The sequence below is a fragment of the Oncorhynchus gorbuscha genome, linkage group LG05 (genome assembly GCF_021184085.1).
Source record: "Oncorhynchus gorbuscha isolate QuinsamMale2020 ecotype Even-year linkage group LG05, OgorEven_v1.0, whole genome shotgun sequence".
Lineage (NCBI taxonomy): Eukaryota > Metazoa > Chordata > Actinopteri > Salmoniformes > Salmonidae > Oncorhynchus > Oncorhynchus gorbuscha.
In genome coordinates, this window is record NC_060177.1 from 53,877,811 (window position 1) to 53,904,617 (window position 26,807).

At 44.8% G+C, this 26,807-nt stretch overlaps 1 protein-coding gene across 4 annotated transcripts; it reads right to left on the reverse strand.

Annotated features, from left to right (window-relative positions):
* Positions 1 to 2,510: 2,510 nt before the first annotated feature.
* On the reverse strand, positions 2,511 to 26,807 carry LOC124036056 (solute carrier family 28 member 3-like). Of its 4 annotated transcripts, none has more exons than XM_046350168.1 (17): positions 26,660 to 26,807; positions 25,176 to 25,234; positions 24,980 to 25,071; positions 18,716 to 18,905; positions 18,427 to 18,571; positions 18,040 to 18,153; positions 17,323 to 17,400; positions 17,125 to 17,205; positions 16,813 to 16,893; positions 16,560 to 16,685; positions 14,174 to 14,304; positions 13,906 to 14,074; positions 13,574 to 13,771; positions 13,032 to 13,113; positions 12,623 to 12,721; positions 12,412 to 12,526; positions 2,511 to 2,856 (listed from the first exon to the last, which is right to left on the reverse strand). In XM_046350168.1, the coding sequence occupies exons 1-17, from the start codon at positions 26,726 to 26,728 to the stop codon at positions 2,742 to 2,744; spliced, it is 1,944 nt and encodes a 647-aa protein (XP_046206124.1). In that variant the 5' UTR covers positions 26,729 to 26,807; the 3' UTR covers positions 2,511 to 2,741. The 4 variants fall into 4 exon arrangements, with proteins under 4 accessions (XP_046206124.1, XP_046206126.1, XP_046206127.1 ...); XM_046350170.1 differs by lacking the exon at positions 25,176 to 25,234 and adding an exon at positions 23,841 to 24,079 and having other exon boundaries at positions 26,660 to 26,739; XM_046350171.1 differs by lacking the exon at positions 26,660 to 26,807 and adding an exon at positions 23,841 to 24,079 and having other exon boundaries at positions 25,176 to 25,196.

The following is a 26,807-nucleotide window of genomic DNA, read 5'->3' on the forward strand; positions in this document are numbered from 1 at the left end:
AAAAACATACATTTATCTGAAATGTGGCATAGAAATGAGAGACAATCTTGACACTGAACTAACTAGTCTCTTGTGTTTTGAATTACATCCATCCTTCTGTTTAGGCACATGGGATTCTCCAATATCATTTTGTATTAAGCTCCAATGCCACTGAACACGGCCATGCAATTAAGTGTCAACAACCTCTTATACATCAATTAAGGTTGGTTCAGGATAATTATGAAGTAGTAGGCACTACACAAATCATTGTGTTGTTTATCAATATTTTAATTGCCTGTTTGACAAATACAAACAAAAGTGAATAGAACAAAAAAAAGTGTATTTAGCCTACAATATGGTGCATAAATGTCTCTTTGCATTACCTGCACACATCACTTTGTAATGCAGCAGTATTAAAGGCCAAGTGCAGTCAAAATTCAGTTTTTTGTGTGTCTATCATATTGTACAACAGTGGATGAAACTAGCACTGTAGAAGTGTGATGAAAATGTCATCCGTGTTATTTCCTGATAGTTGCTGCTCGTTACAAATCCAATCTACACAGGACCTTCCAATCAGCAGGTTAAAAGACCAATAACAAAGAGTTCCTAATCTCGCTGCCAAAACCAGCTAGTTTTCAGTTTCCCCCTCCACACTCAAAACACTCCCAGACAGTCCTAGCAAAATGTTTGCTTGAGAAAGTTTTTTTTCTAAAAAAGCAATTTTTGCACATTTTTATGTAAATCTATTACAGTAAGGTACTTAATTGTTGCCCAGAAATGATTTGATAGTGAAATAAAAATGGCTGCATTTGGGCATTTAACAAAGAAAAAAACAGTATACTTATTTAACCACATGCTGCATTTGTAATAATAGGTAAAACCAATCAGCCAAGCAGTTTGGTAAAACATTGAAATGGTAGGCCGCCCATGGCTTTACACTTTGCAATAATGGCACCAAGAGCTTAATTGGCTTAGTTATACACTTATTATAATCCAAAATATTCAACCCCAGATACATAGACAATAACTCATGTGGCAGGTCGCAAGTAAAAACCATGCTAAACAGTACACAACAAAATAGCCTATACAGCAAAGGTCGGATGATACCATGATAATGTAGTGTGGCCTACCTAGACCATGTACATCTGTACCATCAGACCTCAGTCTTTTCCCTACTTCCCAAAATACACACACTGAACACAAAAGTGTTGTTGCCATTTTTTTTTCATCATCTGAAATAAAATATCCCAGAAGTTTTCCAAACACACAAAACCATATTTCTCATTCTGCATAAACTACGGACAACGAGCACAATTGCATTTTATTGATGGCAATTTGAATGCACAGAGATACCCGTGACAACATCCTGAGGCCCATTGTCGTGCCATTCATCCGTTGCCATCACCTCATGTTTCAGCATGATAATGCACGGACCCATGTCGTAAGGATCTGTACACAATTCCTAGAACCTGAAAATGGCCTAGTTCTTCAATGGCCTGCATACTTACCAGACATGTCACTCAATGAGCATGTTTTGGATGCTCTGGACCGACGTGTACGGCAGCATGTTCTAGTTCCCGCCAATATCCAGCAACTTCGCACAGCCATTGAAAAGGAGTGGGACAGCATTCCACAGGCCACAATCAACAGCCTGATCAACTCTATGCGAAGGAGATGTGTCGCACTGCATGAGGCAAATGGTGTTCACACCAGATACGGACTGGTTATCTGATCCATGCCCCTACCTTTTCTTAAGGTTGCGTTTATATTTTTGTTCAGTGTAAGTGGCTTCTCTCTGTTCTCTGTGACTAGCTTTCTTTGTCCCCGTTTCCCTCCCTATTTCCTTCCCTCATCTCCCTAAACTATTTGTACTATTCTGTTTGTCTGCATGCCCACACACACACATTTGTTTTACTCTCCTTGTAGGGACCAAACAATTGATTCCTATTCAAAACATCCTATTTTTCCCTAACCTCTAAACCTGACTTTCACCCTAACCTTAATGGTAAACCTAACCCTGAACCTAACCCCTAAGCCCAGAATAGCCTTTTTCCTAGAGGGGCAGCAGCAAAATGTCCCTACTTGTCTGAATTGTCCTTGATTTACTATCCTTGTGAATAGTTCTGGTCCCCACAAGGATAATAAAACACACACACAAATGCACACAAACAAATCTAATAACTCCAGGAAGTTATGGAGGTCAGTGTGGCCTGTCCTTCCCCCACACTACACCACACAGCTATGGCAGGGGGAACAAATTGTTTTCTGGAGAATTTCAATAGTAGAACCATATTAGGAATTAGAATACATGGGTACAAAGCCTGGCCATGGGGAACAAACAGACAGACTGACACCTGGTCAGCTGACTTGGTCCAAAAACACACATGTATACCAAAAGAGATTGCTGTAGTGCCACCATGTGGTCACAAGCTATATAGGTCTCAGGAATGATTGAATAAAATATAGTATTATAAATAATTCATCTAAAAATAGCAGAACTCTAATGACATCAATATGAAACACACTTTCAATGCTCTGAAATATCTTTAATATCTTTACATTTAGAAAAAAATGTCATTGTAAATGTCATGTAATTTCATTACAAACTTTGTCAAAATGGACAACTTAAACTGTATCAGGATCTTTACACTTGACTTGTGACAAGAAAGAGGTCAGGGTGCTTCCATTCGCCACGCTCCTCGTTCCATCCTTTTCTGTCCATCCTCTGCTCTCCATTCTTTTCTCTGTCCTCCTCCTGCCTCTCAGGGGACCAGGCTGCAGTTGAAGAGTGGAGAGGACAGGATGGCGCAACAGCCATTGAGAGAAGCCATACTGAATCTTCCTTCCAGAGTCATGTTAGAAGGGCTAACTAGCACACTGGGACAACACACACACACACACACACACACACACACACACACACACACACACACACACACACACACACACACACACACACACACACACACACACACACACACACACACACACACACACACACACACACACACACACACACACACACACACACACACACACACACACAGGTTTAGCAAGGTTGATAGTACATGGACACACACACACAGCACATGCCCTTTTGCACCTCACAGCCCTCCTTTTATTTAACACGAACATTCCATTCCATTAGTTTTAGCTATACTTTCTGAATTGACCTTGTGGCAGCTTCCACAATATTGGATGATTTGTTAGATCCCGACCCCGTCCCGATGTCACAGAGTGGCTACAGATTATAGTGGGTGTATCGACAACGAAAGTGAGCAGCTGATTGGCAGAGTGTCACGTTCGTTAGCATGAATATCGGACCAAGGCGCAACGTATGTTGAGTTCCAAATGATTTGAATTATAAAGTGAAACTTAACAAAGACAAAAAACAAATAAAGAATAAACTAACAACAAACCGTGACTACAGAGATGCTACGTGCAATAACTCAAAACAATATCCCATAACACACAGGTTTAAAACATACTACTTAAGTTTGATCCCCAATTAGAGACAACGATAGCCAGCTGCCTCTAATTGGGAATCATACTACAACACCAACATAGAAAAAACAAACTAGAACCCCACATAGAAAAATTCAACTAGACTTAACACCCTGACCTACTCTGCCATAGAAAAGAAAGGCTTTCTATGGTCATGACGTGTGACACAGAGTCGAGTGTTATGTGCAGGAAGTTATACCCTTTCTGTTAAATTTTCGGATGAGCCGAGGAACCTTTCAGGTAATTTGCATGTCTTAACAGCCTCTGTCTTTTGATTAAAGTAGCCTAAATAAAGTTAATCTCAAATGATGTAGCTAGCAATCCAGGGGAGCAACATTCACTGGGGTCGGGGGGACATTACCCCCCCTCCCCCCAGTTTTAGAATTGCGCTGTGATACAAAACATGACTTCGATGTGCTTTAGGACCATGTGGACACCTAAGAGTAGTCAAGTAGGCTGTTTTCCGCCTTCAACCGTCTGGATTTAGGACCGCACAGACACAACGGAGTATGTAGACATGTTATATGAATGGCTGGCATATAGGACAAGCACAGGAGAGATGAACAGAGGCAGCTGCTGTCCGTGTTGCGCTTTTTCTCTGATTTGTAAAGCAAGCAGAGCAGAAACTGGCTACTCTTTAGTTGATCAATCTAGCTGGCAAGGTAACTGCTGTTTGTCAGAAAAGTGCAGCTTGTACTGTAACTGACATACTACGTTGGTTAATGTTTCATACCATCTCGACTGATGTGAATGAACTACTAGCAGCTAGTTAGCTAGCTAGTAGCAACCACAGCCAGTTCAGCTCTAGCTAGCCTCTTGGTATTTGTCAGGTAGCAGTATCTATCAGCTGTTGTGTGTATGGAAATGTTTTGTAGCCTTTGTTTTGTCCTGTTTCAACAGAAGTACATTTGATCATGTATCATGGTACCATTAGTTAGCAGAGTTAGTCAAAAGTTAGCTAAGGTTAGCTAGCTAGCTCACTAACGTTAGGTATTAATTTTGCCTCAATTACACGAGACCTGAATCAAACAATGAAATCAGCAGCCAATTGACTGAAGACTGATGTTTTCTGTTGTTTTTTTCAGCTCAATGTGAGTTTTTATTCGTCAGTATAGCAATGTAACGTTAGTGATCTGTCAGTTTCCCTAGCTAATTCCCTACATTTCACACATACACTGTCATGCAGGTGAAAGAGGACCCAAAAGCGACTTAACAGAAACAGAGTTTATTTAAGTCCAAACAGGGAATAACAGAAATCCTCTAGTCTGTAGAGGGGAATAACTGGAGAAGCGGCCACAGACTGCAGGTCGCTTCGGGTAGGCGCAGGCCGTAGTAGACAGAGACACCTGCTCACACGCAGCATCTGATGAAGGCAAAAAACACGACAGGACAGGGCGATACACAATCACAGCAAAAACACGACAGGACAGGGCGAAACGCAATCACAGCATGGTGAATACTAAACAAGGAACCGACGGGACAGGAACGGAACACAAAGGAATAAATAGGGACTCTAATCAGGGGAAAGGATCGGGAACAGGTGTGGGAAGACTAAATGATGATTAGGGAATAGGAACAGCTGGGAGCAGGAACGGAACGATAGAGAGAAGAGAGAGCGAGAGAGTGAGAGGGGGAGGGGGAGAGAGAGAGATAGAAAGAGGGAAAGAACCCAATAAGACCAGCAGAGGGAAACGAACAGAATGGGGAGCACAGGGACAAGACATGATAATAAATGACAAACATGACAGTACCCCCACTCACCGAGCGCCTCCTGGCGCACTCGAGGAGGAATCCTGGCGGCAACGGAGGAAATCATCGATGAGTGAACGGTCCAGCACGTCCCGAGACGGAACCCAACTCCTCTCCTCAGGACCGTAACCCTCCCAATCCACTAAGTATTGGTGACCCCGTCCCCGAGAACGCATGTCCATGATCTTATGTACCTTGTAAATAGGTGCGCTCTCGACAAGGACGGGAGGGGGAGGGAAGACGAACGGGGGTGCGAAGAAAGGGCTTAACACAGGAGACATGGAAGACAGGATGGACGCGACGAAGATGTCGCGGAAGAAGCAGTCGCACAGCGACAGGATTGACGACCTGGGAGACACGGAACGGACCAATGAACCGGGAGTCAACTACGAGAAGCTGTCGTAAGAGGAAGGTTGCGAGTGGAAAGCCACACTCTCTGGCCGCAACAATACCTTGGACTCTTAATCCTGCGTTTATTGGCGGCTCTCACCGTCTGTGCCCTGTAACGGCAAAGTGCAGACCTCACCCTCCTCCAGGTGCGCTCACAACGTTGGACAAACGCTTGAGCGGAGGGAACGCTGGACTCGGCAAGCTGGGATGAGAACAGAGGAGGCTGGTAACCCAGACTACTCTGAAACGGAGATAACCCGGTAGCAGACGAAGGAAGCGAATTGTGAGCGTATTCTGCCCAGGGGAGCTGTTCTGCCCAAGACGCAGGGTTTCTGAAAGAAAGGCTGCGTAGTATGCGACCAATCGTCTGATTGGCCCTCTCTGCTTGACCGTTAGACTGGGGATGAAACCCGGAAGAGAGACTGACGGACGCACCAATCAAACGACAGAACTCCCTCCAAAACTGTGACGTGAATTGCGGGCCTCTGTCTGAAACGGCGTCTAACGGGAGGCCATGAATTCTGAATACATTCTCAATAATGATTTGTGCCGTCTCCTTAGCGGAAGGAAGTTTAGCGAGGGAATGAAATGTGCCGCCTTAGAGAACCTATCGACAACCGTCAGAATCACAGTCTTCCCCGCAGACAAAGGCAGACCGGTAATGAAGTCTAAGGCAATGTGAGACCATGGTCGAGAAGGAATGGGGAGCGGTCTGAGACGACCGGCAGGAGGAGAGTTACCCGACTTAGTCTGCGCGCAGTCCGAACAAGCAGCCACGAAACGGCGCGTGTCACGCTCCTGAGTCGGCCACCAAAAGCGCTGGCGAATAGACGCAAGAGTGCCTCGAACACCGGGATGACCAGCTAACTTGGCAGAGTGAGCCCACTGAAGAACAGCCAGACGAGTGGAAACAGGAACGAAAAGGAGGTTACTAGGACAAGCGCGCGGCGACGCAGTGTGCGTGAGTGCTTGCTTAACCTGTCTTTCAATTCCCCAGACTGTTAACCCGACAACACGCCCATAAGGAAGAATCCCCTCGGGATCAGTAGAAGCCACAGAAGAACTAAACAGACGGGATAAGGCATCAGGCTTGGTGTTCTTGCTACCCGGACGGTAAGAAATCACAAACTCGAAACGAGCGAAAAACAACGCCCAACGAGCCTGACGGGCATTAAGTCGTTTGGCAGAACGGATGTACTCAAGGTTCTTATGGTCTGTCCAAACGACAAAGGAACGGTCGCCCCCTCCAACCACTGTCGCCATTCGCCTAGGGCTAAGCGAATGGCGAGCAGTTCACGGTTACCCACATCATAGTTGCGCTCAGATGGCGACAGGCGATGAGAAAAATAAGCGCAAGGATGAACCTTATCGTCAGACTGGAAGCGCTGGGATAGAATGGCTCCCACGCCTACCTCTGAAGCGTCAACCTCGACAATGAATTGTCTAGTGACGTCAGGAGTAACGAGGATAGGAGCGGACGTAAAACGTTCTTTTAGAAGATCAAAAGCTCCCTGGGCGGAACCGGACCACTTAAAACACGTCTTGACAGAAGTAAGAGCTGTGAGAGGGGCAGCAACTTGACCAAATTACGAATGAAACGCCGATAGAAATTAGCGAAACCTAAAAAGCGCTGCAACTCGACACGTGACCTTGGAACGGGCCAATCACTGACAGCTTGGACCTTAGCGGAATCCATCTGAATGCCTTCAGCGGAAATAACGGAACCGAGAAAAGTAACGGAGGAGACATGAAAAGAGCACTTCTCAGCCTTTACGTAGAGACAATTCTCTAAAAGGCGCTGTAGAACACGTCGAACGTGCTGAACATGAATCTCGAGTGACGGAGAAAAAAATCAGGATATCGTCAAGATAGACAAAAACAAAAATGTTCAGCATGTCTCTCAGAACATCATTAACTAATGCCTGAAAAACAGCTGGCGCATTGGCGAGACCGAACGGCAGAACCCGGTACTCAAAATGCCCTAACGGAGTGTTAAACGCCGTTTTCCACTCGTCCCCCTCTCTGATGCGCACGAGATGGTAAGCGTTACGAAGGTCCAACTTAGTAAAGCACCTGGCTCCCTGCAGAATCTCGAAGGCTGATGACATAAGGGGAAGCGGATAACGATTCTTAACCGTTATGTCATTCAGCCCTCGATAATCACGCAGGGCGCAGAGTACCGTCCTTCTTCTTAACAAAAAAGAACCCCGCCCCGGCCGGAGAAGAAGAAGGCACTATGGTACCGGCGTCAAGAGACACAGACAAATAATCCTCGAGAGCCTTACGTTCGGGGGCCGACAGAGAGTATAGTCTACCTCGAGGAGGAGTGGTCCCCGGAAGGAGATCAATACTACAATCATACGACCGGTGAGGAGGAAGGGAGTTGGCTCGGGACCGACTGAAGACCGTGCGCAGATCATGATATTCCTCCGGCACTCCTGTCAAATCGCCAGGTTCCTCCTGAGAAGTAGGGACAGAAGAAACGGGAGGGATGGCAGACATTAAACACTTCACATGACAAGAAACGTTCCAGGATAGGATAGAATTACTAGACCAATTAATAGAAGGATTATGACATACTAGCCAGGGATGACCCAAAACAACAGGTGTAAACGGTGAACGGAAAATCAAAAAAGAAATAGTCTCACTGTGGTTACCAGATACTGTGAGGGTTAAAGGTAGTGTCTCAAATCTGATACTGGGAAGATGACTACCATCTAAGGCGAACATGGGCGTAGGCTTCTCTAACTCTCTGAAAGGAATGTCATGTTTCCGAACCCATGCTTCGTCCATGAAACAACCCTCAGCCCCAGAGTCTATCAAGGCACTACATGTAGCACCCGAACCGGTCCAGCGTAGGTGGACCGACAAAGTAGTACAGGACTTTGATGGAGAGACTTGAGTAGTTGCGCTCACCTGTAGCCCTCCGCTTACAGATGAGCTCTGGCTTTTACTGGACATGAATTAACAAAATGTCCAGCAACTCCGCAATAGAGGCACAGGCGGTTGGTGATCCTCCGTTCCCTCTCCTTATTCGAGATGCGAATCCCTCCCAGCTGCATGGGCTCAGTCTCAAAGCCAGAGGAGGGAGATGGTTGCGATGCGGAGCAGGGAAACACCGTTGATGCGAGCTCTCTTCCACGAGCCCGGTGACGAAGATCTACCCGTCGTTCTATGCGGATGGCGAGAGCAATCAAAGAGTCCACATCTGAAGGAACCTCCCGGGAGAGAATCTCATCCTTAACCACTGCGTGGAGTCCCTCCAGAAAACGAGCGAGCAGCGCCGGCTCGTTCCACTCACTAGAGGCAGCAAGAGTGCGAAACTCAATAGAATAATCCGTTATGGACCGTTCACCTTGGCATAAGGAAGCCAGGGCCCTAGAAGCCTCCCCACCAAAAACTGAACGGTCAAAAACCCGAATCATCTCCTCTTTAAAGTTCTGGAATTTGTTAGAGCAATCAGCCCTTGCCTCCCAGATAGCTGTGCCCCATTCTCGAGCCCGGCCAGTAAGGAGTGAAATGACGTAAGCAACCCGAGCTCTCTCTCTAGAGTATGTGTTGGGTTGGAGAGAGAACACAATCTCACACTGCGTGAGAAAGGAGCGGCACTCAGTGGGCTGCCCGGAGTAGCAAGGTGGGTTATTAACCCTAGGTTCTGGAGGCTCGGCAGGCCAGGAAGTAACAGGTGGCACGAGACGTAGACTCTGGAACTGTCCAGAGAGGTCGGAAACCTGAGCGGCCAGGTTCTCCACGGCATGGCGAGCAGCAGACAATTCCTGCTCGTGTCTGCCGAGCATGGCTCCTTGGATCTCGACGGCAGTGTAACGAGCGTCTGAAGTCGCTGGGTCCATTCCTTGGTCGGTTCCTTCTGTCATGCAGGTGAAAGAGGACCCAAAAGCGACTTAACAGAAACAGAGTTTATTTAAGTCCAAACAGGGAATAACAGAAATCCTCTAGTCTGTAGAGGGGAATAACTGGAGAAGCGGCCACAGACTGCAGGTCGCTTCGGGTAGGCGCAGGCCGTAGTAGACAGAGACACCTGCTCACACGCAGCATCTGATGAAGGCAAAAAACACGACAGGACAGGGCGATACACAATCACAGCAAAAACACGACAGGACAGGGCGAAACGCAATCACAGCATGGTGAATACTAAACAAGGAACCGACGGGACAGGAACGGAACACAAAGGAATAAATAGGGACTCTAATCAGGGGAAAGGATCGGGAACAGGTGTGGGAAGACTAAATGATGATTAGGGGAATAGGAACAGCTGGGAGCAGGAACGGAACGATAGAGAGAAGAGAGAGCGAGAGAGTGAGAGGGGAAGGGGGAGAGAGAGAGATAGAAAGAGGGAAAGAACCCAATAAGACCAGCAGAGGGAAACGAACAGAATGGGGAGCACAGGGACAAGACATGATAATAAATGACAAACATGACATACACAGTATAAACAGCTCTACAGGCGTCACTGTCATGGTGCACATGTCTTAGCAGGATGAGATGGTAACCGGTGTCCCTGCAGGGTCAGACAGCCAGGGAAGACCACTCTACAGAGCTCAGGTACATTTTGCAGTACATTATAACAATCAGTGAATGGATACAAAGTTCCATCTGGAGTTGATGGGTAGAATACAGTCTGGGATAAACGGTTATTTAGGGTTGTTGAACCATTGATTATATTCATGGATAATGTAATGTATAAATGTACACCAATGTAATTATTTGTCATGCCTCATCTGAGCAGGATCAGATGGAGACAGGGGTCTCAGGCAGCCAGGGAAGACCAGTCTGTGATGGAGCTGAGGTGAATCTTTGTAGATGCAACACTTTATTTTCTCTGTGCAGCAAACACCGGACAAGCAAGAAGCTTCAAACTATTTTAAGGCAGTCTGACAAACCTCTAAAGTTGATTTCCAAACTGTTTCAAGGGTTGATAGAGGCTTTTCCTGATGACACACAACAAGTAAAACAAAAATGTGAGGAAAACCTGGGAGATGCTATTGATGATGATGAATGGATAGAGATATGTTAAAGTGCCCAGTCATGTTTATATCGTCCCAGACATAAATGACTGCAGTTTAAGACCATCCATAGAACATACTACATGCCAGTGAAACTGAATATCATGCACACAAATGTCACTATTCTGCTGGAGGTGTAAAACACAAACACGGGACCTATTTGCAGACAGTGCATTTGGAAAGTATTCAGACACCTTGACTCTTTCCACATTTTGTTACGTTACAGCCTTATTCTAAAGTTGATTGAATTGCTTTTTTTTCTCCTCATCAATCTACACACAATGCCCCATAATGACAAAGCAAAAACTGTTTTTGAAATTTGTGCAAATATAAAAAAAAATATTATATATGTATTCAGACCCTTTACTCAGTACCATAAACAATTAATGAACATGCACCTGTGGAATGGTTGTTAAGACACAAACAGCTCACTGACAGTAGGCAATTAAGGTCACAGTTATGAAATCGTAGGACACTAAAGAGGCCTTTCTACTGACTCCGAAAAACACCAAAGGAAAGATGCCCAGGGTCCCTGCTCATCTGCGTGGATGTGCCTTAGGCATGCTGCAAGGAGGCATGAGGACTGCAGATGTGGCCAGGGAAATAAATTGCAATGTCCGTACTGTGAGACGCCTAGACAGTGAGAGGACGTGTCTTTTTTTGCTGAGTTTATATTATTCAGAAGGCCGCTTATCTAGCAACAGTTACCACAAAGGGCAAATAATCCAAATGTAAAAATGTGAAAGTATGATGTAAAAGCACAATGTAGTCATTGTGAACAGTAAGCCCATGATGAACAATACACAACTGTATCGTTGCTAATTGCCTCTGTGTAACAGTGGTGAAGGGCAAACCTGTAAGATGACAGAATCCAATATTTCTTAGTTTTTTCAGATATTGTGTGAGGATCTCAACCCTCTGGTTCCCTGCAGAGGAGAACGCCTGGGGGATCACGTTTTGGCCTCTCTGTGGCTGTTGGCAAACCAGGAGAGTTTTTGTGGTGTGGCCTACCGCTTTGGCCCAAACGCAGGACAACGGGCTGATTTCGTGAGACATTTGAGGGACAGTGAGGCACAGCCATCAACCGATGGGCCAAACCGGTTGGATGCTACAGACGATTTTGTGAGAAGGCAAAAAAAAAATTACATCTCAAGCTTGAACAGTCTGATTTTTGCTGGGAATTTTTTAATGATTATGCTAATTAGATTTCTGCAGACCGCAGACATCGACTCTAGGGTATATTATTAAGGCAGACTTCTAAAACGGAATTGAGTGAAGTAGCAGCGAATAGGGCTATGTTGAATGATGAACAACTAATGAGCACGGAGAGGTTTTGAAGTTTGAAGAAATGAACTTATAGCCTTTCTTTCAGTCTAATAAGGGCCATTCACTTAATTTTGTAGCTTTTCGCTAGCTTTTTGTAAGTAGTTAACTGCTCTCCTCCAAGTTCAGCTGGAATTTAGCCCGAAAGGATATGATTAATGTCATTGGTTAAAGATATGAATATCAGATCTCAACAACAATTGAAGTGTTTAACCCCACCAGTACCACATCTGTATGTTGCCGTGACTGCAAAAAAAGACAGTGACTGAAATACTGGACATATCCAGTTTGTTGTTGTTGTACATTTGTGTTTTAATTTTATAAAATGCGGGACATAATTGTTTGGTAGTGGGACGCGGGACAAAGGGCCAAAATGTGGTACTGTAGCGCACAATCTGGTCGTCACCCTACCCCCGCCAACAAACATGCACAATGGTTGTACCTGTGGTAGAGCTCAGTACAGCAGGTGAGGAGCTGAGTGCTGTTAATGACTAATGTGGAGTTGAACTCTTCCTTCAGGAAGTCTTCACACAGCAGCTCTGGGATATACAACATACCTGGGAAGACACACAAACACACATACAACCATGACGTCACCACCGAGGATAATGCATGGTGACAAGTTTATAACGCACACTGTTTTTGGGGTTTACCTGCGATGCACGCTGTCATGAAGCATGCCACCGTGCCTGAGATAAGAGCTCTGATGGCACACCTGGAAATATCACCCCTCCGCTCTGGGGCCATAGCCGCTATAGCAGGTAACGTTACAAAAACGTTTGAAGAAACACTACATCAACCATTCTGCCACAGTACAGCCACGACACTCCAATGAACAGAGACCGTGTTACAGCAGGACAACATTGCAATGGTTTAACATACAGTAACATCTTTGAAGAACCTCACAAATGAAACCTATTGTTTCAAAATCATAGTGGTGTCTCAACAATACTATAATATCAATAGGGACAAAAACACACTGCATTTGGAGTGCCCAGGGGGGAGGGGCTAGAGGTTGATTTGAGATCCAGGACAGGACAGATGTTAGAGGGCTTGACTCACAGAGGCCTCCGATCATCACACCCAGAGAGCTGATGTTCGCGAAGCCACATAGAGCATACGTCGCTATGGTTTCAGAGTGGACCTGGGGGACAGAAAACAACCTGGGTCTAAGTCTTTAGATATATATTCAATATGCAACAGCCAATTGTCATCCATGCAATACGCAACAAGCCATTAACATTACACGTGCAAAAGTTAAATTACCATAAATGATATGCACAAAATGTATCTGTTACTGAAGCACACAATGTTTCTTCACCAAATACAAGCAAATGCAACGATAAATCCTTGATACAGAGAACACTTGTAATATCAGATCGGACTTGATAATATCAGAACTGATTTAGTGATTTAGTGGTCCAAAAATATTTCCACCATTTATGGAGAGTTTGATGTAGACCAATCATATTTGAAAACTTGAATAAAGAAAATAGTCTGTGTGTGTTTGTCTGTCCGTCCATCTGTCGATCTAGGAAAAAACAGATAGCCAAATATAAATTCAGTGCCCGTATTACCACTTAGTGACCCCTGACATCACTCACAGATAGGTACTGCTTAACGTCATCCACATACTCTGGGCCTCTGTCCTCTCTCCTCTTGATGAGTTTTGCCAACCTCTCATAGGCCACAAACTCATTAAAGAAGGTCTTGTAGCCAATCAGCTCGCCCACCATGAAGCTGTCTTCCCAGGCCACACCCATCAGGAAGGAGAAAGGCATGAATACGTACGAGCAGATGATCTGTCATCAGAGAGAGAGAGAGAAAAAGAAAGGGACAGAGTGTCTTAGAGAATCATTGATTTCTATCCAGCTTGTATTTAGTGTGTCTCTGTGTCTGAATGCTTCTATGTACATGCACTCTTGTGTGTCCTCACAGAGAAGCTGAGCTGGGGGTAGTTGAACATGTTGCCCAGCCATGACAGAGCGGCATTGAGGAAAGCGAGCAGGGCCAGGAAGGCAATGAGGTTGACAGCGATGTTGGCCACCAGGACAATGGAGGAGGACGCTCCGCGAGACGCTGCCTCCAGCAGGTTACTGCCCTCCCTATACAAAACCAGAAAAGACACTCAGGCTCATATTCATTAGGCAGACATTGGTTCTTGTGTGCATACATGCGTGTATGTAGGTGTGTCAGTGTCTCACCCCGTCTCCAGTTTGAGGCCTTTCTTGGCTGTGACTTTGGGGATCTCTGTCTCTGGCCAGAAGGTTTTGGCGATAGCCAGGGAGGCCGGGGCTGACATTACGGAGGCTGTCAGCAAGTGGGATGCTTCAATCTGTATGTGTGTGTGTGTGTGTGTGTGTGTGTGTGTGTGTGTGTGTGTGTGTGTGTGTGTGTGTGTGTGTGGTGTGTGGTGTGTGGTGTGTGTGTGGTGTGTGGTGTGTGTGTGTGTGTGTGTGTGTGTGTGTGTGTGTGTGTGTGTGTGTGTGTGTGTGTGTGTGTGTGTGTGTGTGTGTGTGTGTGTGTGTGTTGGGGGTATATGTGTCGAATGTGAGGGGTAAGGAAGAGGTGAAGCCCAACATTTTAAAAGCCCAGTGTAGTCAAAAACATGAATTCCTTGTGTTTCATATACGGTGCATTTGGAAAGTATTTAGACCCCTAGAATTTTTCCACATTTTGTTAGGTGACAGCGTTATTCTAAAATTGATGATAAAATAAACAATTTAATAATCAATCTGCACGCAATACCCCATAATAACAAAAACAGGTTTTTAGAAATATCACTTTTACATAAGTATTCAGACTGTTTACTTCTGAAGCACCTTTTGCAGCAGTTACAGACTCTTATCTTCTTGGGTATGACACTACAATCTTAGCACACCTGTATTTGGTGAGCTTCTCCAATTCTTCTCTGCAGATCCTCTCAAGCTCTGTCAGGTTGGATAGGGAGCGTTGTTGCGAAACGATTTTCAGGTTTCTCCAGAGATTTTAGATCGATTTCAAGTCCGGGCTCTGGCTCTGGGCCACTCAAGGATATTCAGAGGCTTGTCCTGAAGCTACTCCTGTATCGTCTTGGCTGTGTGCTTAGGGTTGTTGTCCTGTTGGAAGGTAAACCTTCTCCCCAGTCTGAGGTTCTGAGCACTCTGGAGCAGGTTTTCACCATGGATCTCTCTGTACTTTGCTCAGTTCATCATTCCCTCGATCCTGACTAGTCTCCCAGTCCCTGCCGCTGAAAAACATTCCCTCAGCATGATGCCGCCACCACCATGCTTCACCGTAGGGATGGTGCTAGGTTTCCTCCAGACGTGACGCTTGACATTCAGGCCAAAGAGTTGGTTTCATCAAAGAATCTTGGTTTCATCAGACCAGAGAATCTTGTTTCTCATGGTCTGAGAGTCCTTTAGGTTCCTTTTGGCAAACTCCAAGCGGGCTGCCATGTTAATTTTACTGAGGAGTGGCTTCCGTCTGGTCACTCTACCATAAAGTCCTTATTGGTGGAGTGACCGTCGGGTTCTTGGTCACCTTCCTGACCAAGGTCCTTCTTCCCCAATTGCTCAGCATGGCCAGGCTGCCATCTCTAGGAAGAGTCTTGGTGGTTCCAAACTTCTTCCATTTAAAAATGATGGAGTCCAGTGCGTTCTTGGGGACCTTCAATACTGCAGAAATATATCCCCAGATCTGTGCCTCGACACAATCCTGTCTCGGAGCTCTATGGACAATTCCTTCAACCTCATGCCTTGGTCTTTGCTCTGACATGCACTGTCAACTGTGGGACCTTATATAGACAGGTGTGTGCCTTTCTAAATCATGTCCAATCCATTGAATTTACCACAGGTGAACTCCAATCAAATTGTACAAACATCTGAAGGATGATCAATGGAAACTCATTTTGATCAATGGAAACTCAAGCTCAATTTCGAGTCACATAGCAAAGGGTCTGAATACTTAGGTAAATATGTTATTTCTGTTTTTAATTTTTAATTAATTTGCTAAAGTGTAAAAAAAAACACTTTTTGCTTTGTTATTATTGGGTATAGTGTGTAGATTGCTGAGGATTTTATTGTATCCATGTTCTATTAAGGCTACAACATAACAAAATGTCAAAAAAGTAAAGTGGTCCAAATACTTTCCGAAGGCTCTGTATTTCACAGCTATAAGGAAGGTGAAATCTTATTGAGTCGTTATATAAATGGATTATTCTACATTTAGAAAAAAATATAAGTAATTTCAAGCGTTATTCATACGGTTCTGTTGATTTGGAAATGTCAAATTTGACATTTTATTTCCTATTTTTACTGTGTACTTGAGCTTGTTTGACTACACCAGAAAGGTGAGATTTTAACCTTTCTTGGAGTATGCAGCCTTACTAATTATTGTGCATGGCCCTCTCATGATACATATTTACTTTTGGGGATTACATAGATTACATTGAGTTACATTTAAGAGACACACAGTCGGAATCAGCAAAAGGTCAATTGGGTGAGAGTTCAGTTGTGTCTTTGGTAGAAAACAAAGGTTTGAAATGGTTTATTGACTTTCCTCCTCTTCTCTCTCCTCCTGCCTCCCCTCATCACCCCTCTTCCACCTCACCCCAAAAGAGATGAAGGCTCCCAGTACACTGCCAGCGATGGTGGAGAACCCTCCTGTCATCACGGCATGGATCTCTGACAAGGTCAGCTGAGAGATGTACGGACGAATTAAGAGTGGAGATTCTGTCTGTGTGTGAGAGAGAGAGAGAGAGAGAGAGAGAGAGAGAGAGAGAGAGAGAGAAATACTCCTTTGCTTGACTGTCATGGATTTCTCTTTTGCTGCCGAGCACATCTGTCACTCATACTATTCTCACCTGTCCCACAAATATGTTGCCAGCGGCGACCATGGACTCTGTGGGAGAAGTTCCCATAGTAATCTGCATCATGAAGCCCACCTGGAGGTATGCACATACAAACATAAACAATGGTGCGAACGTTTCTGTGCCAAAATGATACTAAGGTATGAAACAATAATGCTGGTCACATGAGTAGATATCGGGGGGAACATGTCCCCCCCCGTCCCCTGGGAAATTACAACCTTGATACAGTACTATGTGGAGGCTGGATCATCCTTGTCTAATTTAGTCACATGTATGATGATTTAACGTATGTGATGTTATGAATACCTTGAGGATGAGCCACTGCATGAAGCCAAGGTGGTAGAGCATAGAGATGACAGTGCTGAAGAACACTACAATAGGCAGAACCTGAAAGCAGAGAAGAAGAAAAATAACGACAGTGTTGGGTTTCTGTCTTTTCTTTTCTCTTCATGTCATTTTCTCACAGTCTGTCATGTATACAGACATACTCATATGATCCTGTACCTGGAACGCAAAGAAGTGGTCTGTGTATTTGTCGCCGAACACAAACCTAGAGCCGGTGTCAGCGTAGGACAGAAACACCTGGGTGAGAGAGAAGAGATGTTTCAACACAGACTGAACTAATGAGGTCACTTTCCTAACAGGTCTACTCTACTGTATATCTGCTATGGGTGCTGGGACAGGGGACAGGGTAATGTGATTATGCTGATGTCACGCCCTGGCCTTAGTATTCTGTGTTTTTGTTAGTATTTTGTCTGGGGTTGTTTGTAGTTATGGGATTGTGGTTAGAGTAGTACTCTAGGTAAGTCTATGGTTGCCTAGAGTGGTTCTCAATCAGAGGCAGGTGTTTATCGTTGTCTCTGATTGGGAACCATATTTAGGCAGCCATATTCTTTACGTCTCTTGTGGGTGATTGTTCATGTCTCTGTGTTTGCACCAGATAGGGCTGTTTTGGTTTTTTCACATTTCTTGTTTTGCTAGTTTATTCATGTATAGTGTCTATATTAAAGAACCATGAATAACCACCATGCTGCATTTTGGTCCGCCTCTCCTTCACCTCAAGAAAACCGTTACAGCTGATGAGAGTGACATTAGCAATGTGGTCCAAATGAAAATGAGGGCCTTTGTGCTGGCTAATATTTGTAATATCAATCCAATTGATGTACATTTTGCCCTCTGCTTGACTCTCCCTGGATAGTACACAGTAGATGTATATTATACCTCCACTTGATGGCCCAGCCAGTCTACAGCGGTGAATCCTGCTTTGGTTCTGAGGATGATGACTCCAAACAAGAACTGTAGCGCCACACCCCACAGTAAAGTTCGCCATGACACCTATAACACACACACACACACACACACACACACACACACACACACACACACACACACACACACACACACACACACACACACACACACACACACACACACACACACACACACACACACACACATAAACACACGGGTAGACACACGTACAGGGTTGCAGGGAAGCACACACATAAACATACACCCACCAGGTCCCTCAGAACTACAGCGAATGGTCTTTGGAACGATACAGCGTGGACACATTAGGGGTGTTTGTGTTTTGCTGGTTTGCCATACCCTGAATGGGTTCCTTGAGAACACCAGCATGAGCATTACGAAGCAGAGGAGTCCAGAGAAAGAGACTAGCTGCCGCGAGCCCTGTTTGGCCGTGTCAAACACCAGCCAGCACACCACTGCCACCAGCAGCAGCACACACACCACCCTGCACCGACAGACAGACCAACCGGAGGTAAGAGAGCAGAGGGACAACCACAAGGATCACCAAAAGGACCACGCATCCAGGAAAATGTTCATACTATACAGAAAAGAGAGAGAGTGAGAAGGAGAGAAAATGCAGTTCTCCCACCATTTGACCCAGAGCCAGTGTGTGTTGAGGGTGTCCCTGGCGGGTTGCAGGGCATCCCAGAGGCGTTGTCCGTAGCGGCCCATCAGCCAGTCCCACAGAAGAAAGAAGACAGCCAGCAGGGTCACCACCAACAGGGCCAGAGCACGCTGAAAGTTCAGCACGCATGCCGCGATCACCACGGCAAAGTAACCTGAAACACATACAGGCTGTGTCCGAAATGGCACCTTATTCCCTATTGAGTAGTACTTTTTATCATTTGGGGTATTAACATACTGTAAGTATAGTAGAATACACAACATGCAATTTAAAAACTTGGTAGCGCATCAGGTGTTTTCCTTGACCTTTTAACAGGCACCCTTATCTGGAGCAACTAGGGTTAAGTGCCTTGCTCAAGGACACATCAACAGATTTTGACCTTGTTGGCTCTGGGATTCAAACCAGCTACCTTTCGGTTACTGACCCAACGCTCTTAATTAACAACTAGGCTACCTGCCACTCTTTTGATATGTCAGTCACTCAGTTAGCCCGTGTCAGCTAACATTTGCTTTACAATGTGGTAATTAATGAAAAGATGGTCTTCAATAACTTGAATTTCACAGAAGAGTAGCCTCGATAGGCATCATTTGGCTGCCATTAAACGTGTTAACTCAATCATCGTAATTTACACAGGCAACATTTCCAGTCAATTTAGTGACAGACAATTTATTTCAGTTGTAATATGTGCTTTTCTTTCATTTAGATTAGTCCTATTTCAATTTCGTTGTTCCTTATAGGATGTTACCTCATTGGGGCAGGAGTATATATATATATATATATATATATATATATATATATATATATATATATATATATATAAACCTTTATTTAACTAGGCAAGTCGATTAAGAACAAATTCTTATTTACAATGACGTCCTATCCCAGCCAAACCCACTGGGCCAATTGTGCGCCGCCCCATGGGACTCCCAATTACGTCCGGATGTGATACAGCCTGGTGTAGGCCTAGTGAACGCAGGCAATGACATTGTCCACTGTCTAGTAGCCTACCTGTCACGTCCTGACCTTAGTTCCTTTTTCATGTCTCTGTTTTAGTTTGGTCAGGGCGTGAGTTGGGGTGGGCATTCTATGTATTTCTGTGTTTGACCTGGTATGGTTCCCAATCAGAGGCAGCTGTCGATCGTTGTCTCAGATCTCCAGGTTCACCCGCCTGTCTGGCGCTTCCAGAGTCTCCCTCCTGCCCGGAGCTGCCAGTGCCGCCCGTCTGTCAGGAGCTGCCGGAGCCGCCCGTCTGTTAGGAGCTGCCCGTCAGTCAGGAGCTGTCGGAGTCGCCCGTCAGTCGGGAGCTGCCGGAGCCGCCCGTCAGTCGGGAGCTGCCGAAGCCGCCCGTCAGTCGGGAGCTGCCGAAGCCGCCCGTCAGTCGGGAGCTGCCGGAGCCGCCCGTCTGTTAGGAGCTGCCCGTCAGTCAGGAGCTGCCGGAGTCGCCCATCAGTCAGGAGCTGCCGGAGTCGCCCGTCTGTCAGGAGCTGCCGGAGCCACCCGTCAGTCGGGAGCTGCCGAAGCCGCCCATCAGTCGGGTGCTGCCGGAGCCGCCCATCTGTCAGGAGCTGCTGGAGTCGCCCGTCAGTCAGGAGCTGCCGGAGTCACCCGTCAGTCAGGAGCTGCCGGAGTCGCCCGTCTGTCAGGAGCTGCCGGAGTTGCCCCCCTGTCCGGTGCTGCCTGAGTCTCCCGGCTATTCGGGGCCCGCTGCAAGGGACTCCAGTCCGAGGTCGGCGGCGAGAGTTGCCGCTCCTAAGGCGCCACTTAAGTGGGCCAAGATCAGCTGGTCTGATCAGTTTATTACGCTGTTCTTTTTGTTGTAAACAGTTCTTTTCACTCGGAGCTCCCGTTAGTTGCATGTTAAGAAATCCGGCGGTAACCGGCAGGTGCGCGTTATGTTCTGCCTGTTCATTGCAATGCACCCATTGTTATTGTTATTATGGTGCTGGCTTTTCGCTTGGCTCTCTCTATCGCACCCAATGCTGTTATACAGGGACGTGGGCCTGGGTGGACACAGGCCCACCCACTGGGGAGCCAGGCCCTGCCAGGCCCACCCAATCAGATTGAGCAAAAACTTTAAAAATATACATTATTATTAAAAAAAAATAGTCATCAGTATTGTGTATAACAAAAAAAATGATCTTGAAAAACTCCCATTCTTAACCATTACAAGCATACCCATAGCATGGTGCAGCCACCACTATGCTTGAAAATATGGAGAGTGGTACTCAGTAATGTGTTGTATCAGATTTGCCCCCCAAAAAACAACTTTGTATTCAGGAATAAAAAACTTAATTGCTTTGCAAAATATTTTGCAGCATCACTTTAGTGCCATATTGCAACAGGATTAACGTTTTTTTTATTCTGTATATGCTTCCTTCTTTTCACTCTGTCAATTAGGTTAGTACTGTGGAGTAACTACAATGCACTTGATCAATCCTCAGTTTTCTCCTGTCATAGCCATTAAACTCTGGAACTGTTTTAAAGTCACCATTGGCCTCATGGTGAAATCCCTGAGCGGTTTCCTTCCTCTCTGGCAACTAGATTAGGAAGGACGCCTGTATCTTTGTAGTGACTGGGTGTATTGATGCACCATCCAAAGTGTAATTAATAACTTTTTTTACCAATAGGTGTCCTTCTTTGCAAGGCATTGGAAACGTCCCTGGCATTTGTGGTTGAATCTGTGTTTGAAATACACATTTCGACTAAGGGACCTTACAGTTAATTGCATGTGTGGGGTACAGAGACGAGGTAGTCATTCAAAAATCATGTAAAAACCTCTAAAAGTCTAAGCCTATGTGGAATTGTTTTAAAATGGTCATACCATGGATAATTTAGCAGTTTGATATGGAATTTTAGGACCTGTAGGTATAAAAAACAAAAACAAAAAAAACATCCTTTTTTTCGGGACCCTGTCTTTCAAAGATAAATTAGTAAAAGTCAAAATAACTTCACATATCTTCTTTGTAAAAGGTTTAAACACTGTTTCCCATGCTCCGTTTGTTCGGACAGCCACCTCTTGGCAGAGTCTGGGAAGATGTTTTTACCCTTCACCAGATATATGCCAGCTTTAACATGCACGGGGAGCAGCATGTTAAAGCAATTCACAACACACACAAGGTCAGCAAGAAAAGAAACGTCCTCTCACTGTCAACTACGTTTATTTTCAGCAAATTTAACATATGTAAATATTTGTACGAACATACAATTCAACAACTGAGACATAAACTGAAAAAGAAAAAAAAAGTAACAGTCAGTATCTGGTGTACTGCATTAAGTACTGCAGTTCATCTCCTCCTCATGGACTGCACCAGATTTGCCAGTTCTTGCTGTGGGATATTACCCCACTCTTACACCAAGGCACCTGCAAGTTCCCGGACATTTCTGGGTGGGAATGGCCCTAGCCCTCACTAGGGTCAGGATGAGCCTCCAGGAAGGGTACCACATGAGGGAGGAGGATGTCTTCCCTGTAACACAGCGTTTTGATTGCCTGCAATGACAACAAGCTCAGTCCGATGATGCTGTGACACACTGCCCCAGACCATGATGGACCCTCCACCTCCAAATCGATCCCGCTCCAGAGTACAGGCCTCGGTGTAACGCTCATACCTTTGACGATAAATAAAAATCCAACCATCACCCCTGGTGAGACAAAACCACAACTCGTCAGTGTAGAGCCCTTTTTGCCAGTCCTGTCTGGTCCAGCGACGGTGGGTTTGTGCCCTTAGGCAATTTTGTTGCCGGTGATGTCTGGTGAGGACCTACAAGCCCTCAGTCCAGCCTCTCGCAGCCTATTGAGGACAGTCTGAGCACTGATGGAGGGATTGTGCATTACTGGTTTAACTCTGGCAATTGTTGTTGCCATCCTTTACCTGTCCCGTAGGTGTGATGTTCGGATGTACTGATCCTGTGCAGGTGTTGTTACACGTGGTCTGCCACTGCGAGAATGATCAGCTGTCCGTCCTGTCTCCCTGTAGTGCTGTCTTAGGCGTCTCACAGTAATTTATTGCAATTTATTGCCTGGTCACATCTGCAGTCCTCATGCCTCCTTGCAGCATGCCTAAGGCACATTCACGCAGATGAGCAGGGACCCTGGGCATCTTTTTTTGGTGTTTTTCAGAGTCAGTAGAAAGGCCTCTTTAGTGTCCTAAGTTTTCATAGCTGTGACCTTAATTGCCTACCGTCTGTAAGCTGTTAGTGTCTTAACGACCGTTCCACAGGTGCATGTTCATTAATTGTTTATGGTTCATTGAACAAGCATGGGAAACAGTGTTTAAACCCTTTACAATGAAGATCTTTGAAGTTTTTTAAAATTAATTTAAATATAATTTTAACCCTTTTTCTCCCCAATTTCGTGGTGTCCAATTGTTGTAGTAGCTACTATCTTGTCTCATCGCTACAACTCCCGTACGGCTCGAGAGAGACGAAGGTTGAAAGTCATGCGTCCTCCGATACACAACCCAACCAGCCATACTGCTTCTTAACACAGCGCACATCCAACCCGGAAGCCAGCCGCACCAATGTACCGGAGGAAACACCGTGTACCTGGCAACCTTGGTTAGCGCTCACTTTGCCCGGCCCGCCACAGTAGTCGCTGATGCGCGATGAGACAAGGACATCCCTACCGACCAAGCCCTCCCTAACCCAGACGACGCTAGGCCAATTGTGTGTCACCCCACGGACACGGGGACCCAGGGACTCTGATGGCACAGCTGGCGCTGCAGTACAGCGCCCTTAACCACTGCGCCACCCGGGAGGCCAAGATCTTTGAAGTTATTTGGATTTTTAAGAATTATCTTTGAAAGACAGGGTCCTGAAAAAGGGATGTTTATTGTTTTTGCTGAGTTTATATATATAATTGGGCCTTTAATACTTTACCCCATAGAAACACATTGAAAAGACATTCATGAAATACAAAACAGACAGTCAAAAATAAATCATAAGGAATAAGGTTTTTAAGTGTCTTTCCTATATCTAGGATATATAAGAAAGCTAAGGAAATATTTTAGTTTTTTTGTTGTTGACATATTTATCCCCTTGTTAGCACAAATCTACCTCCATTACTTCCAATCATTTTTTAAAAACTGGTTACCTTCAGACGAGAACCTTGCCACTTGTGGGAGTCAGAGCAAAACGCATCAGAGCAAAATGGAGAACACCATCGTGTTTGTTAGAGTCTCATCTTTCCATAGAGGGGTCAAACTCTTCTGACACAACGGGTGTTGTTTTCTTGAGAAGACCGATTTTCTGGATGTCTCATGGTCTGACTATAACAGCTGTCGTTCGGCCACCTTCCACTGCAGAGGGCCAACATAGGTGGATGCCTATTGTCTGCAGCCCATTAAAAAAAAACATTTGTTCCAGTTTATTAATATATTACTTAGATTGACGCACTGGTGCATCAATAGACACTTAAGGACACTATTACAGCACACCGAGTGAGTCCACGCAACTTATGTGACTTGTTACGCAAACGTTTACTCTTAAATCTAAATCTAAATCTTGCCATAACAAAGGGGTTGAATACTTATTGACTCAAGACATTTCAGCTTTTCATCCAGGAGAGCCTCTGCCTTTAAAAAAATATTATTTGACGATGTTCTTCTGTTAGTGTCTGTGTGTCCTTTGTTGTGTTTTGATTGGTGTTACATGTATTGGCTGGTGTAATGAAATGTCCCCTTTAGGGGATTATTAAGGTGCTATTTTACACAACAAAAGGCAAGTTAGTACTGTTAATGTTTCCCCTAATGGGGAAACTTGGTGAGATAATGGTCAGAGAATGATTTATGGGAAAGTTGTTGAAAGGTTTCTTTCTCTAAATACATGTTTGCCAAGGAGTAATGTGGAGCAAGTGTGAAAATCGCAGCCAAGTCTTTGAAGGGCTTTGTCTCCTACGTGGGTTTACAAGTTGATAAACTTTCCAAGCAGTATCCTCAAATTGCAGTGTAATGATACACCCTACTCTGAACTTTTATAAACTGTAAAAAAAAAAACGTACATTGAATTTTGGATGATAAGCTCTGTTAGACGTGTTGAGTCACATTTATTGATGGATGACTGTTGCAGGAAACACTCAGACTCCACATTGAAGTGATAGAAATTCACCCCCCCCCCATGTAATTACAGGAAATGTAACCATCAAACACCAAATACAGTATCCACTAACAACTATACTGTTTAAACAGCTCATTACATGTCAGACTGGTCAGAGGCCTGTATTACATCTTTTACCTGCAGCCAAGGCAATGCCCAACACCAGCCGAATCCTAGTCCTGTGCTCCTCCAGATATCGGTGGATCCCTTCCATTCTCTTTTCCAAGAACCTGGAGGGATATCAAGCAGTACATACACTGTCACTTAGGGCTGACTTAGTGTCATTTTGAGGAATTGCTTGAAAATAAGTTACAATTGACAAAACCATAGAGACCTTTTCTTTAGCTCCTCTGATGGCCGATGAGCAACTTCTACATAAATGCAGACAGAGTCCTGTGACAGACAGACAGACAGACTATAATACCCAGAACTTTGTATGTCAGGTGCAAAAGGTATATTGTTAATGATGTGCAAATAGTGGGGTTACTGTAGCTGGTAAATTACATTATGGGCCTGTGAACTCCAAATTGTAGAGGTGCAGTGCTTGCGCTTGGCAACCTTGTTGGCAATTCAAGTCATGTAAACAGACTTGGATATAGGGAAGTATAGTCTGTCTGAATGTTCACTCTCACTGTGTATGTGCAACAGGTAAAACAAATATTATGCAATCACAGGTGTGATTTGTTTGCACATTGTGAGTTTAATCTCGTGTTGAGTTTATTATTAATCTGTTCAAGAAAAACTTCACTGTTTTTCAACAATTTCTCGTAATGATTTCCAGTAATTTTGGATGGGGAGAGCACATCACCTTCTGTCCACATTCAGAACCCACATATTTTAGGCAGAAGTTGTTCTCCCTTAGTCTGTTTCTGCTCTCTTGTCAATTCCTTATGGAAATTGTTGTTCTGCAAGAGGTAGCAGGTAGCCTAGTGGTTAGAGCGTTGGACTAGTTTTAGTTTAGTTTAGTTTATTTTATTTTTACAGGGACAGTGCACATTAATCAACGTTTCAGTAAAAGTGCCGGTTTTAGCCAGCCGGCTAATTTTCAACCACAGTCCCTGGGCAGGTTATTAAAAACAATTACAATATAGACAATAGCACCATAGAACAAGCAAGACATAGCAACATAGGACAAGCAAGACATAGCATACAGACAGAGCAACATAGAACAAAAAGCAGCAAAACAAAATTCATAAAAGCAACAAAGTGTTTCCACCTCACAAGCTAACAAGACAACATGCAGTTAACCATGTTCACTCTGTTCCTTTAGCCAGGTCTTCAAGCATTTTGAAAATAAGAGTTATTTGTTCTTGAATCCCAGAGCTGACAAGGTAAAAGCTTGCTGCCCCTAACAAGTAAAATAAAAATAAGAATTTGTTCTTAACTGAGTTGCCTAGTAAAATAAAAGAGAGCAAAACAGACTGGCACCCAGGCTATTTCTTCTATTGTTTGAGAACAAACCCACACTCCTCTCTATCAGAGTTTTGAAATCTCTTTGAAATTTAATTGATTTCAGGCAGTGAATGGAGTGTTACAGGAAGTGAGAGAGTAAACAATTGAACATGAGTGCATGAAAAGCCTCATTTAATCATCCACACACTCATCCAATGATTGCACACACATAGCACCAGAGTAGTACATTATATTGAATGAGAGAAAGGGTCAGCAAGTGAGTAGCATTTAAGTCTACAGCGGATACAGTGGATATCGAGAATTGTGATTGTGCATTCGTCTGTGTCTGTTTGTGTACCTGCACATCTACCTGTGGATGTATGTGTCTAGTGTGTTTGTCGAGTATGAGGATGTGTGTACCCTTACCTGAGAGTGGAAGGCCTGGTTGTCCAGCCCATTTCTCTGGCTATTCTCTGATAAACCATTCAGCTCCATAGTAAACACCGACTGACTGCAGGTAGGCAGGAAGCTCTCTTATAGGAGACCTGCGCCCGCCTATTAGTGCAAACAGGGG

Bases quoted from the DNA above. Each gene is read 5' to 3' on its own strand.
- LOC124036056 (XM_046350168.1), bottom strand. From the start codon at position 26,728: ATGGAGCTGAATGGTTTATCAGAGAATAGCCAGAGAAATGGGCTGGAC. The intron at 17,401-18,039 runs GTATAATATACA...TCTCTCACCCAG, and splicing joins GGCTGGGCCATCAAGTGGAG to GTGTTTCTGTCCTACGCTGA. The intron at 12,722-13,031 runs GTGAGTCAAGCC...TACCTGCTATAG, and splicing joins TGTGATGATCGGAGGCCTCT to CGGCTATGGCCCCAGAGCGG.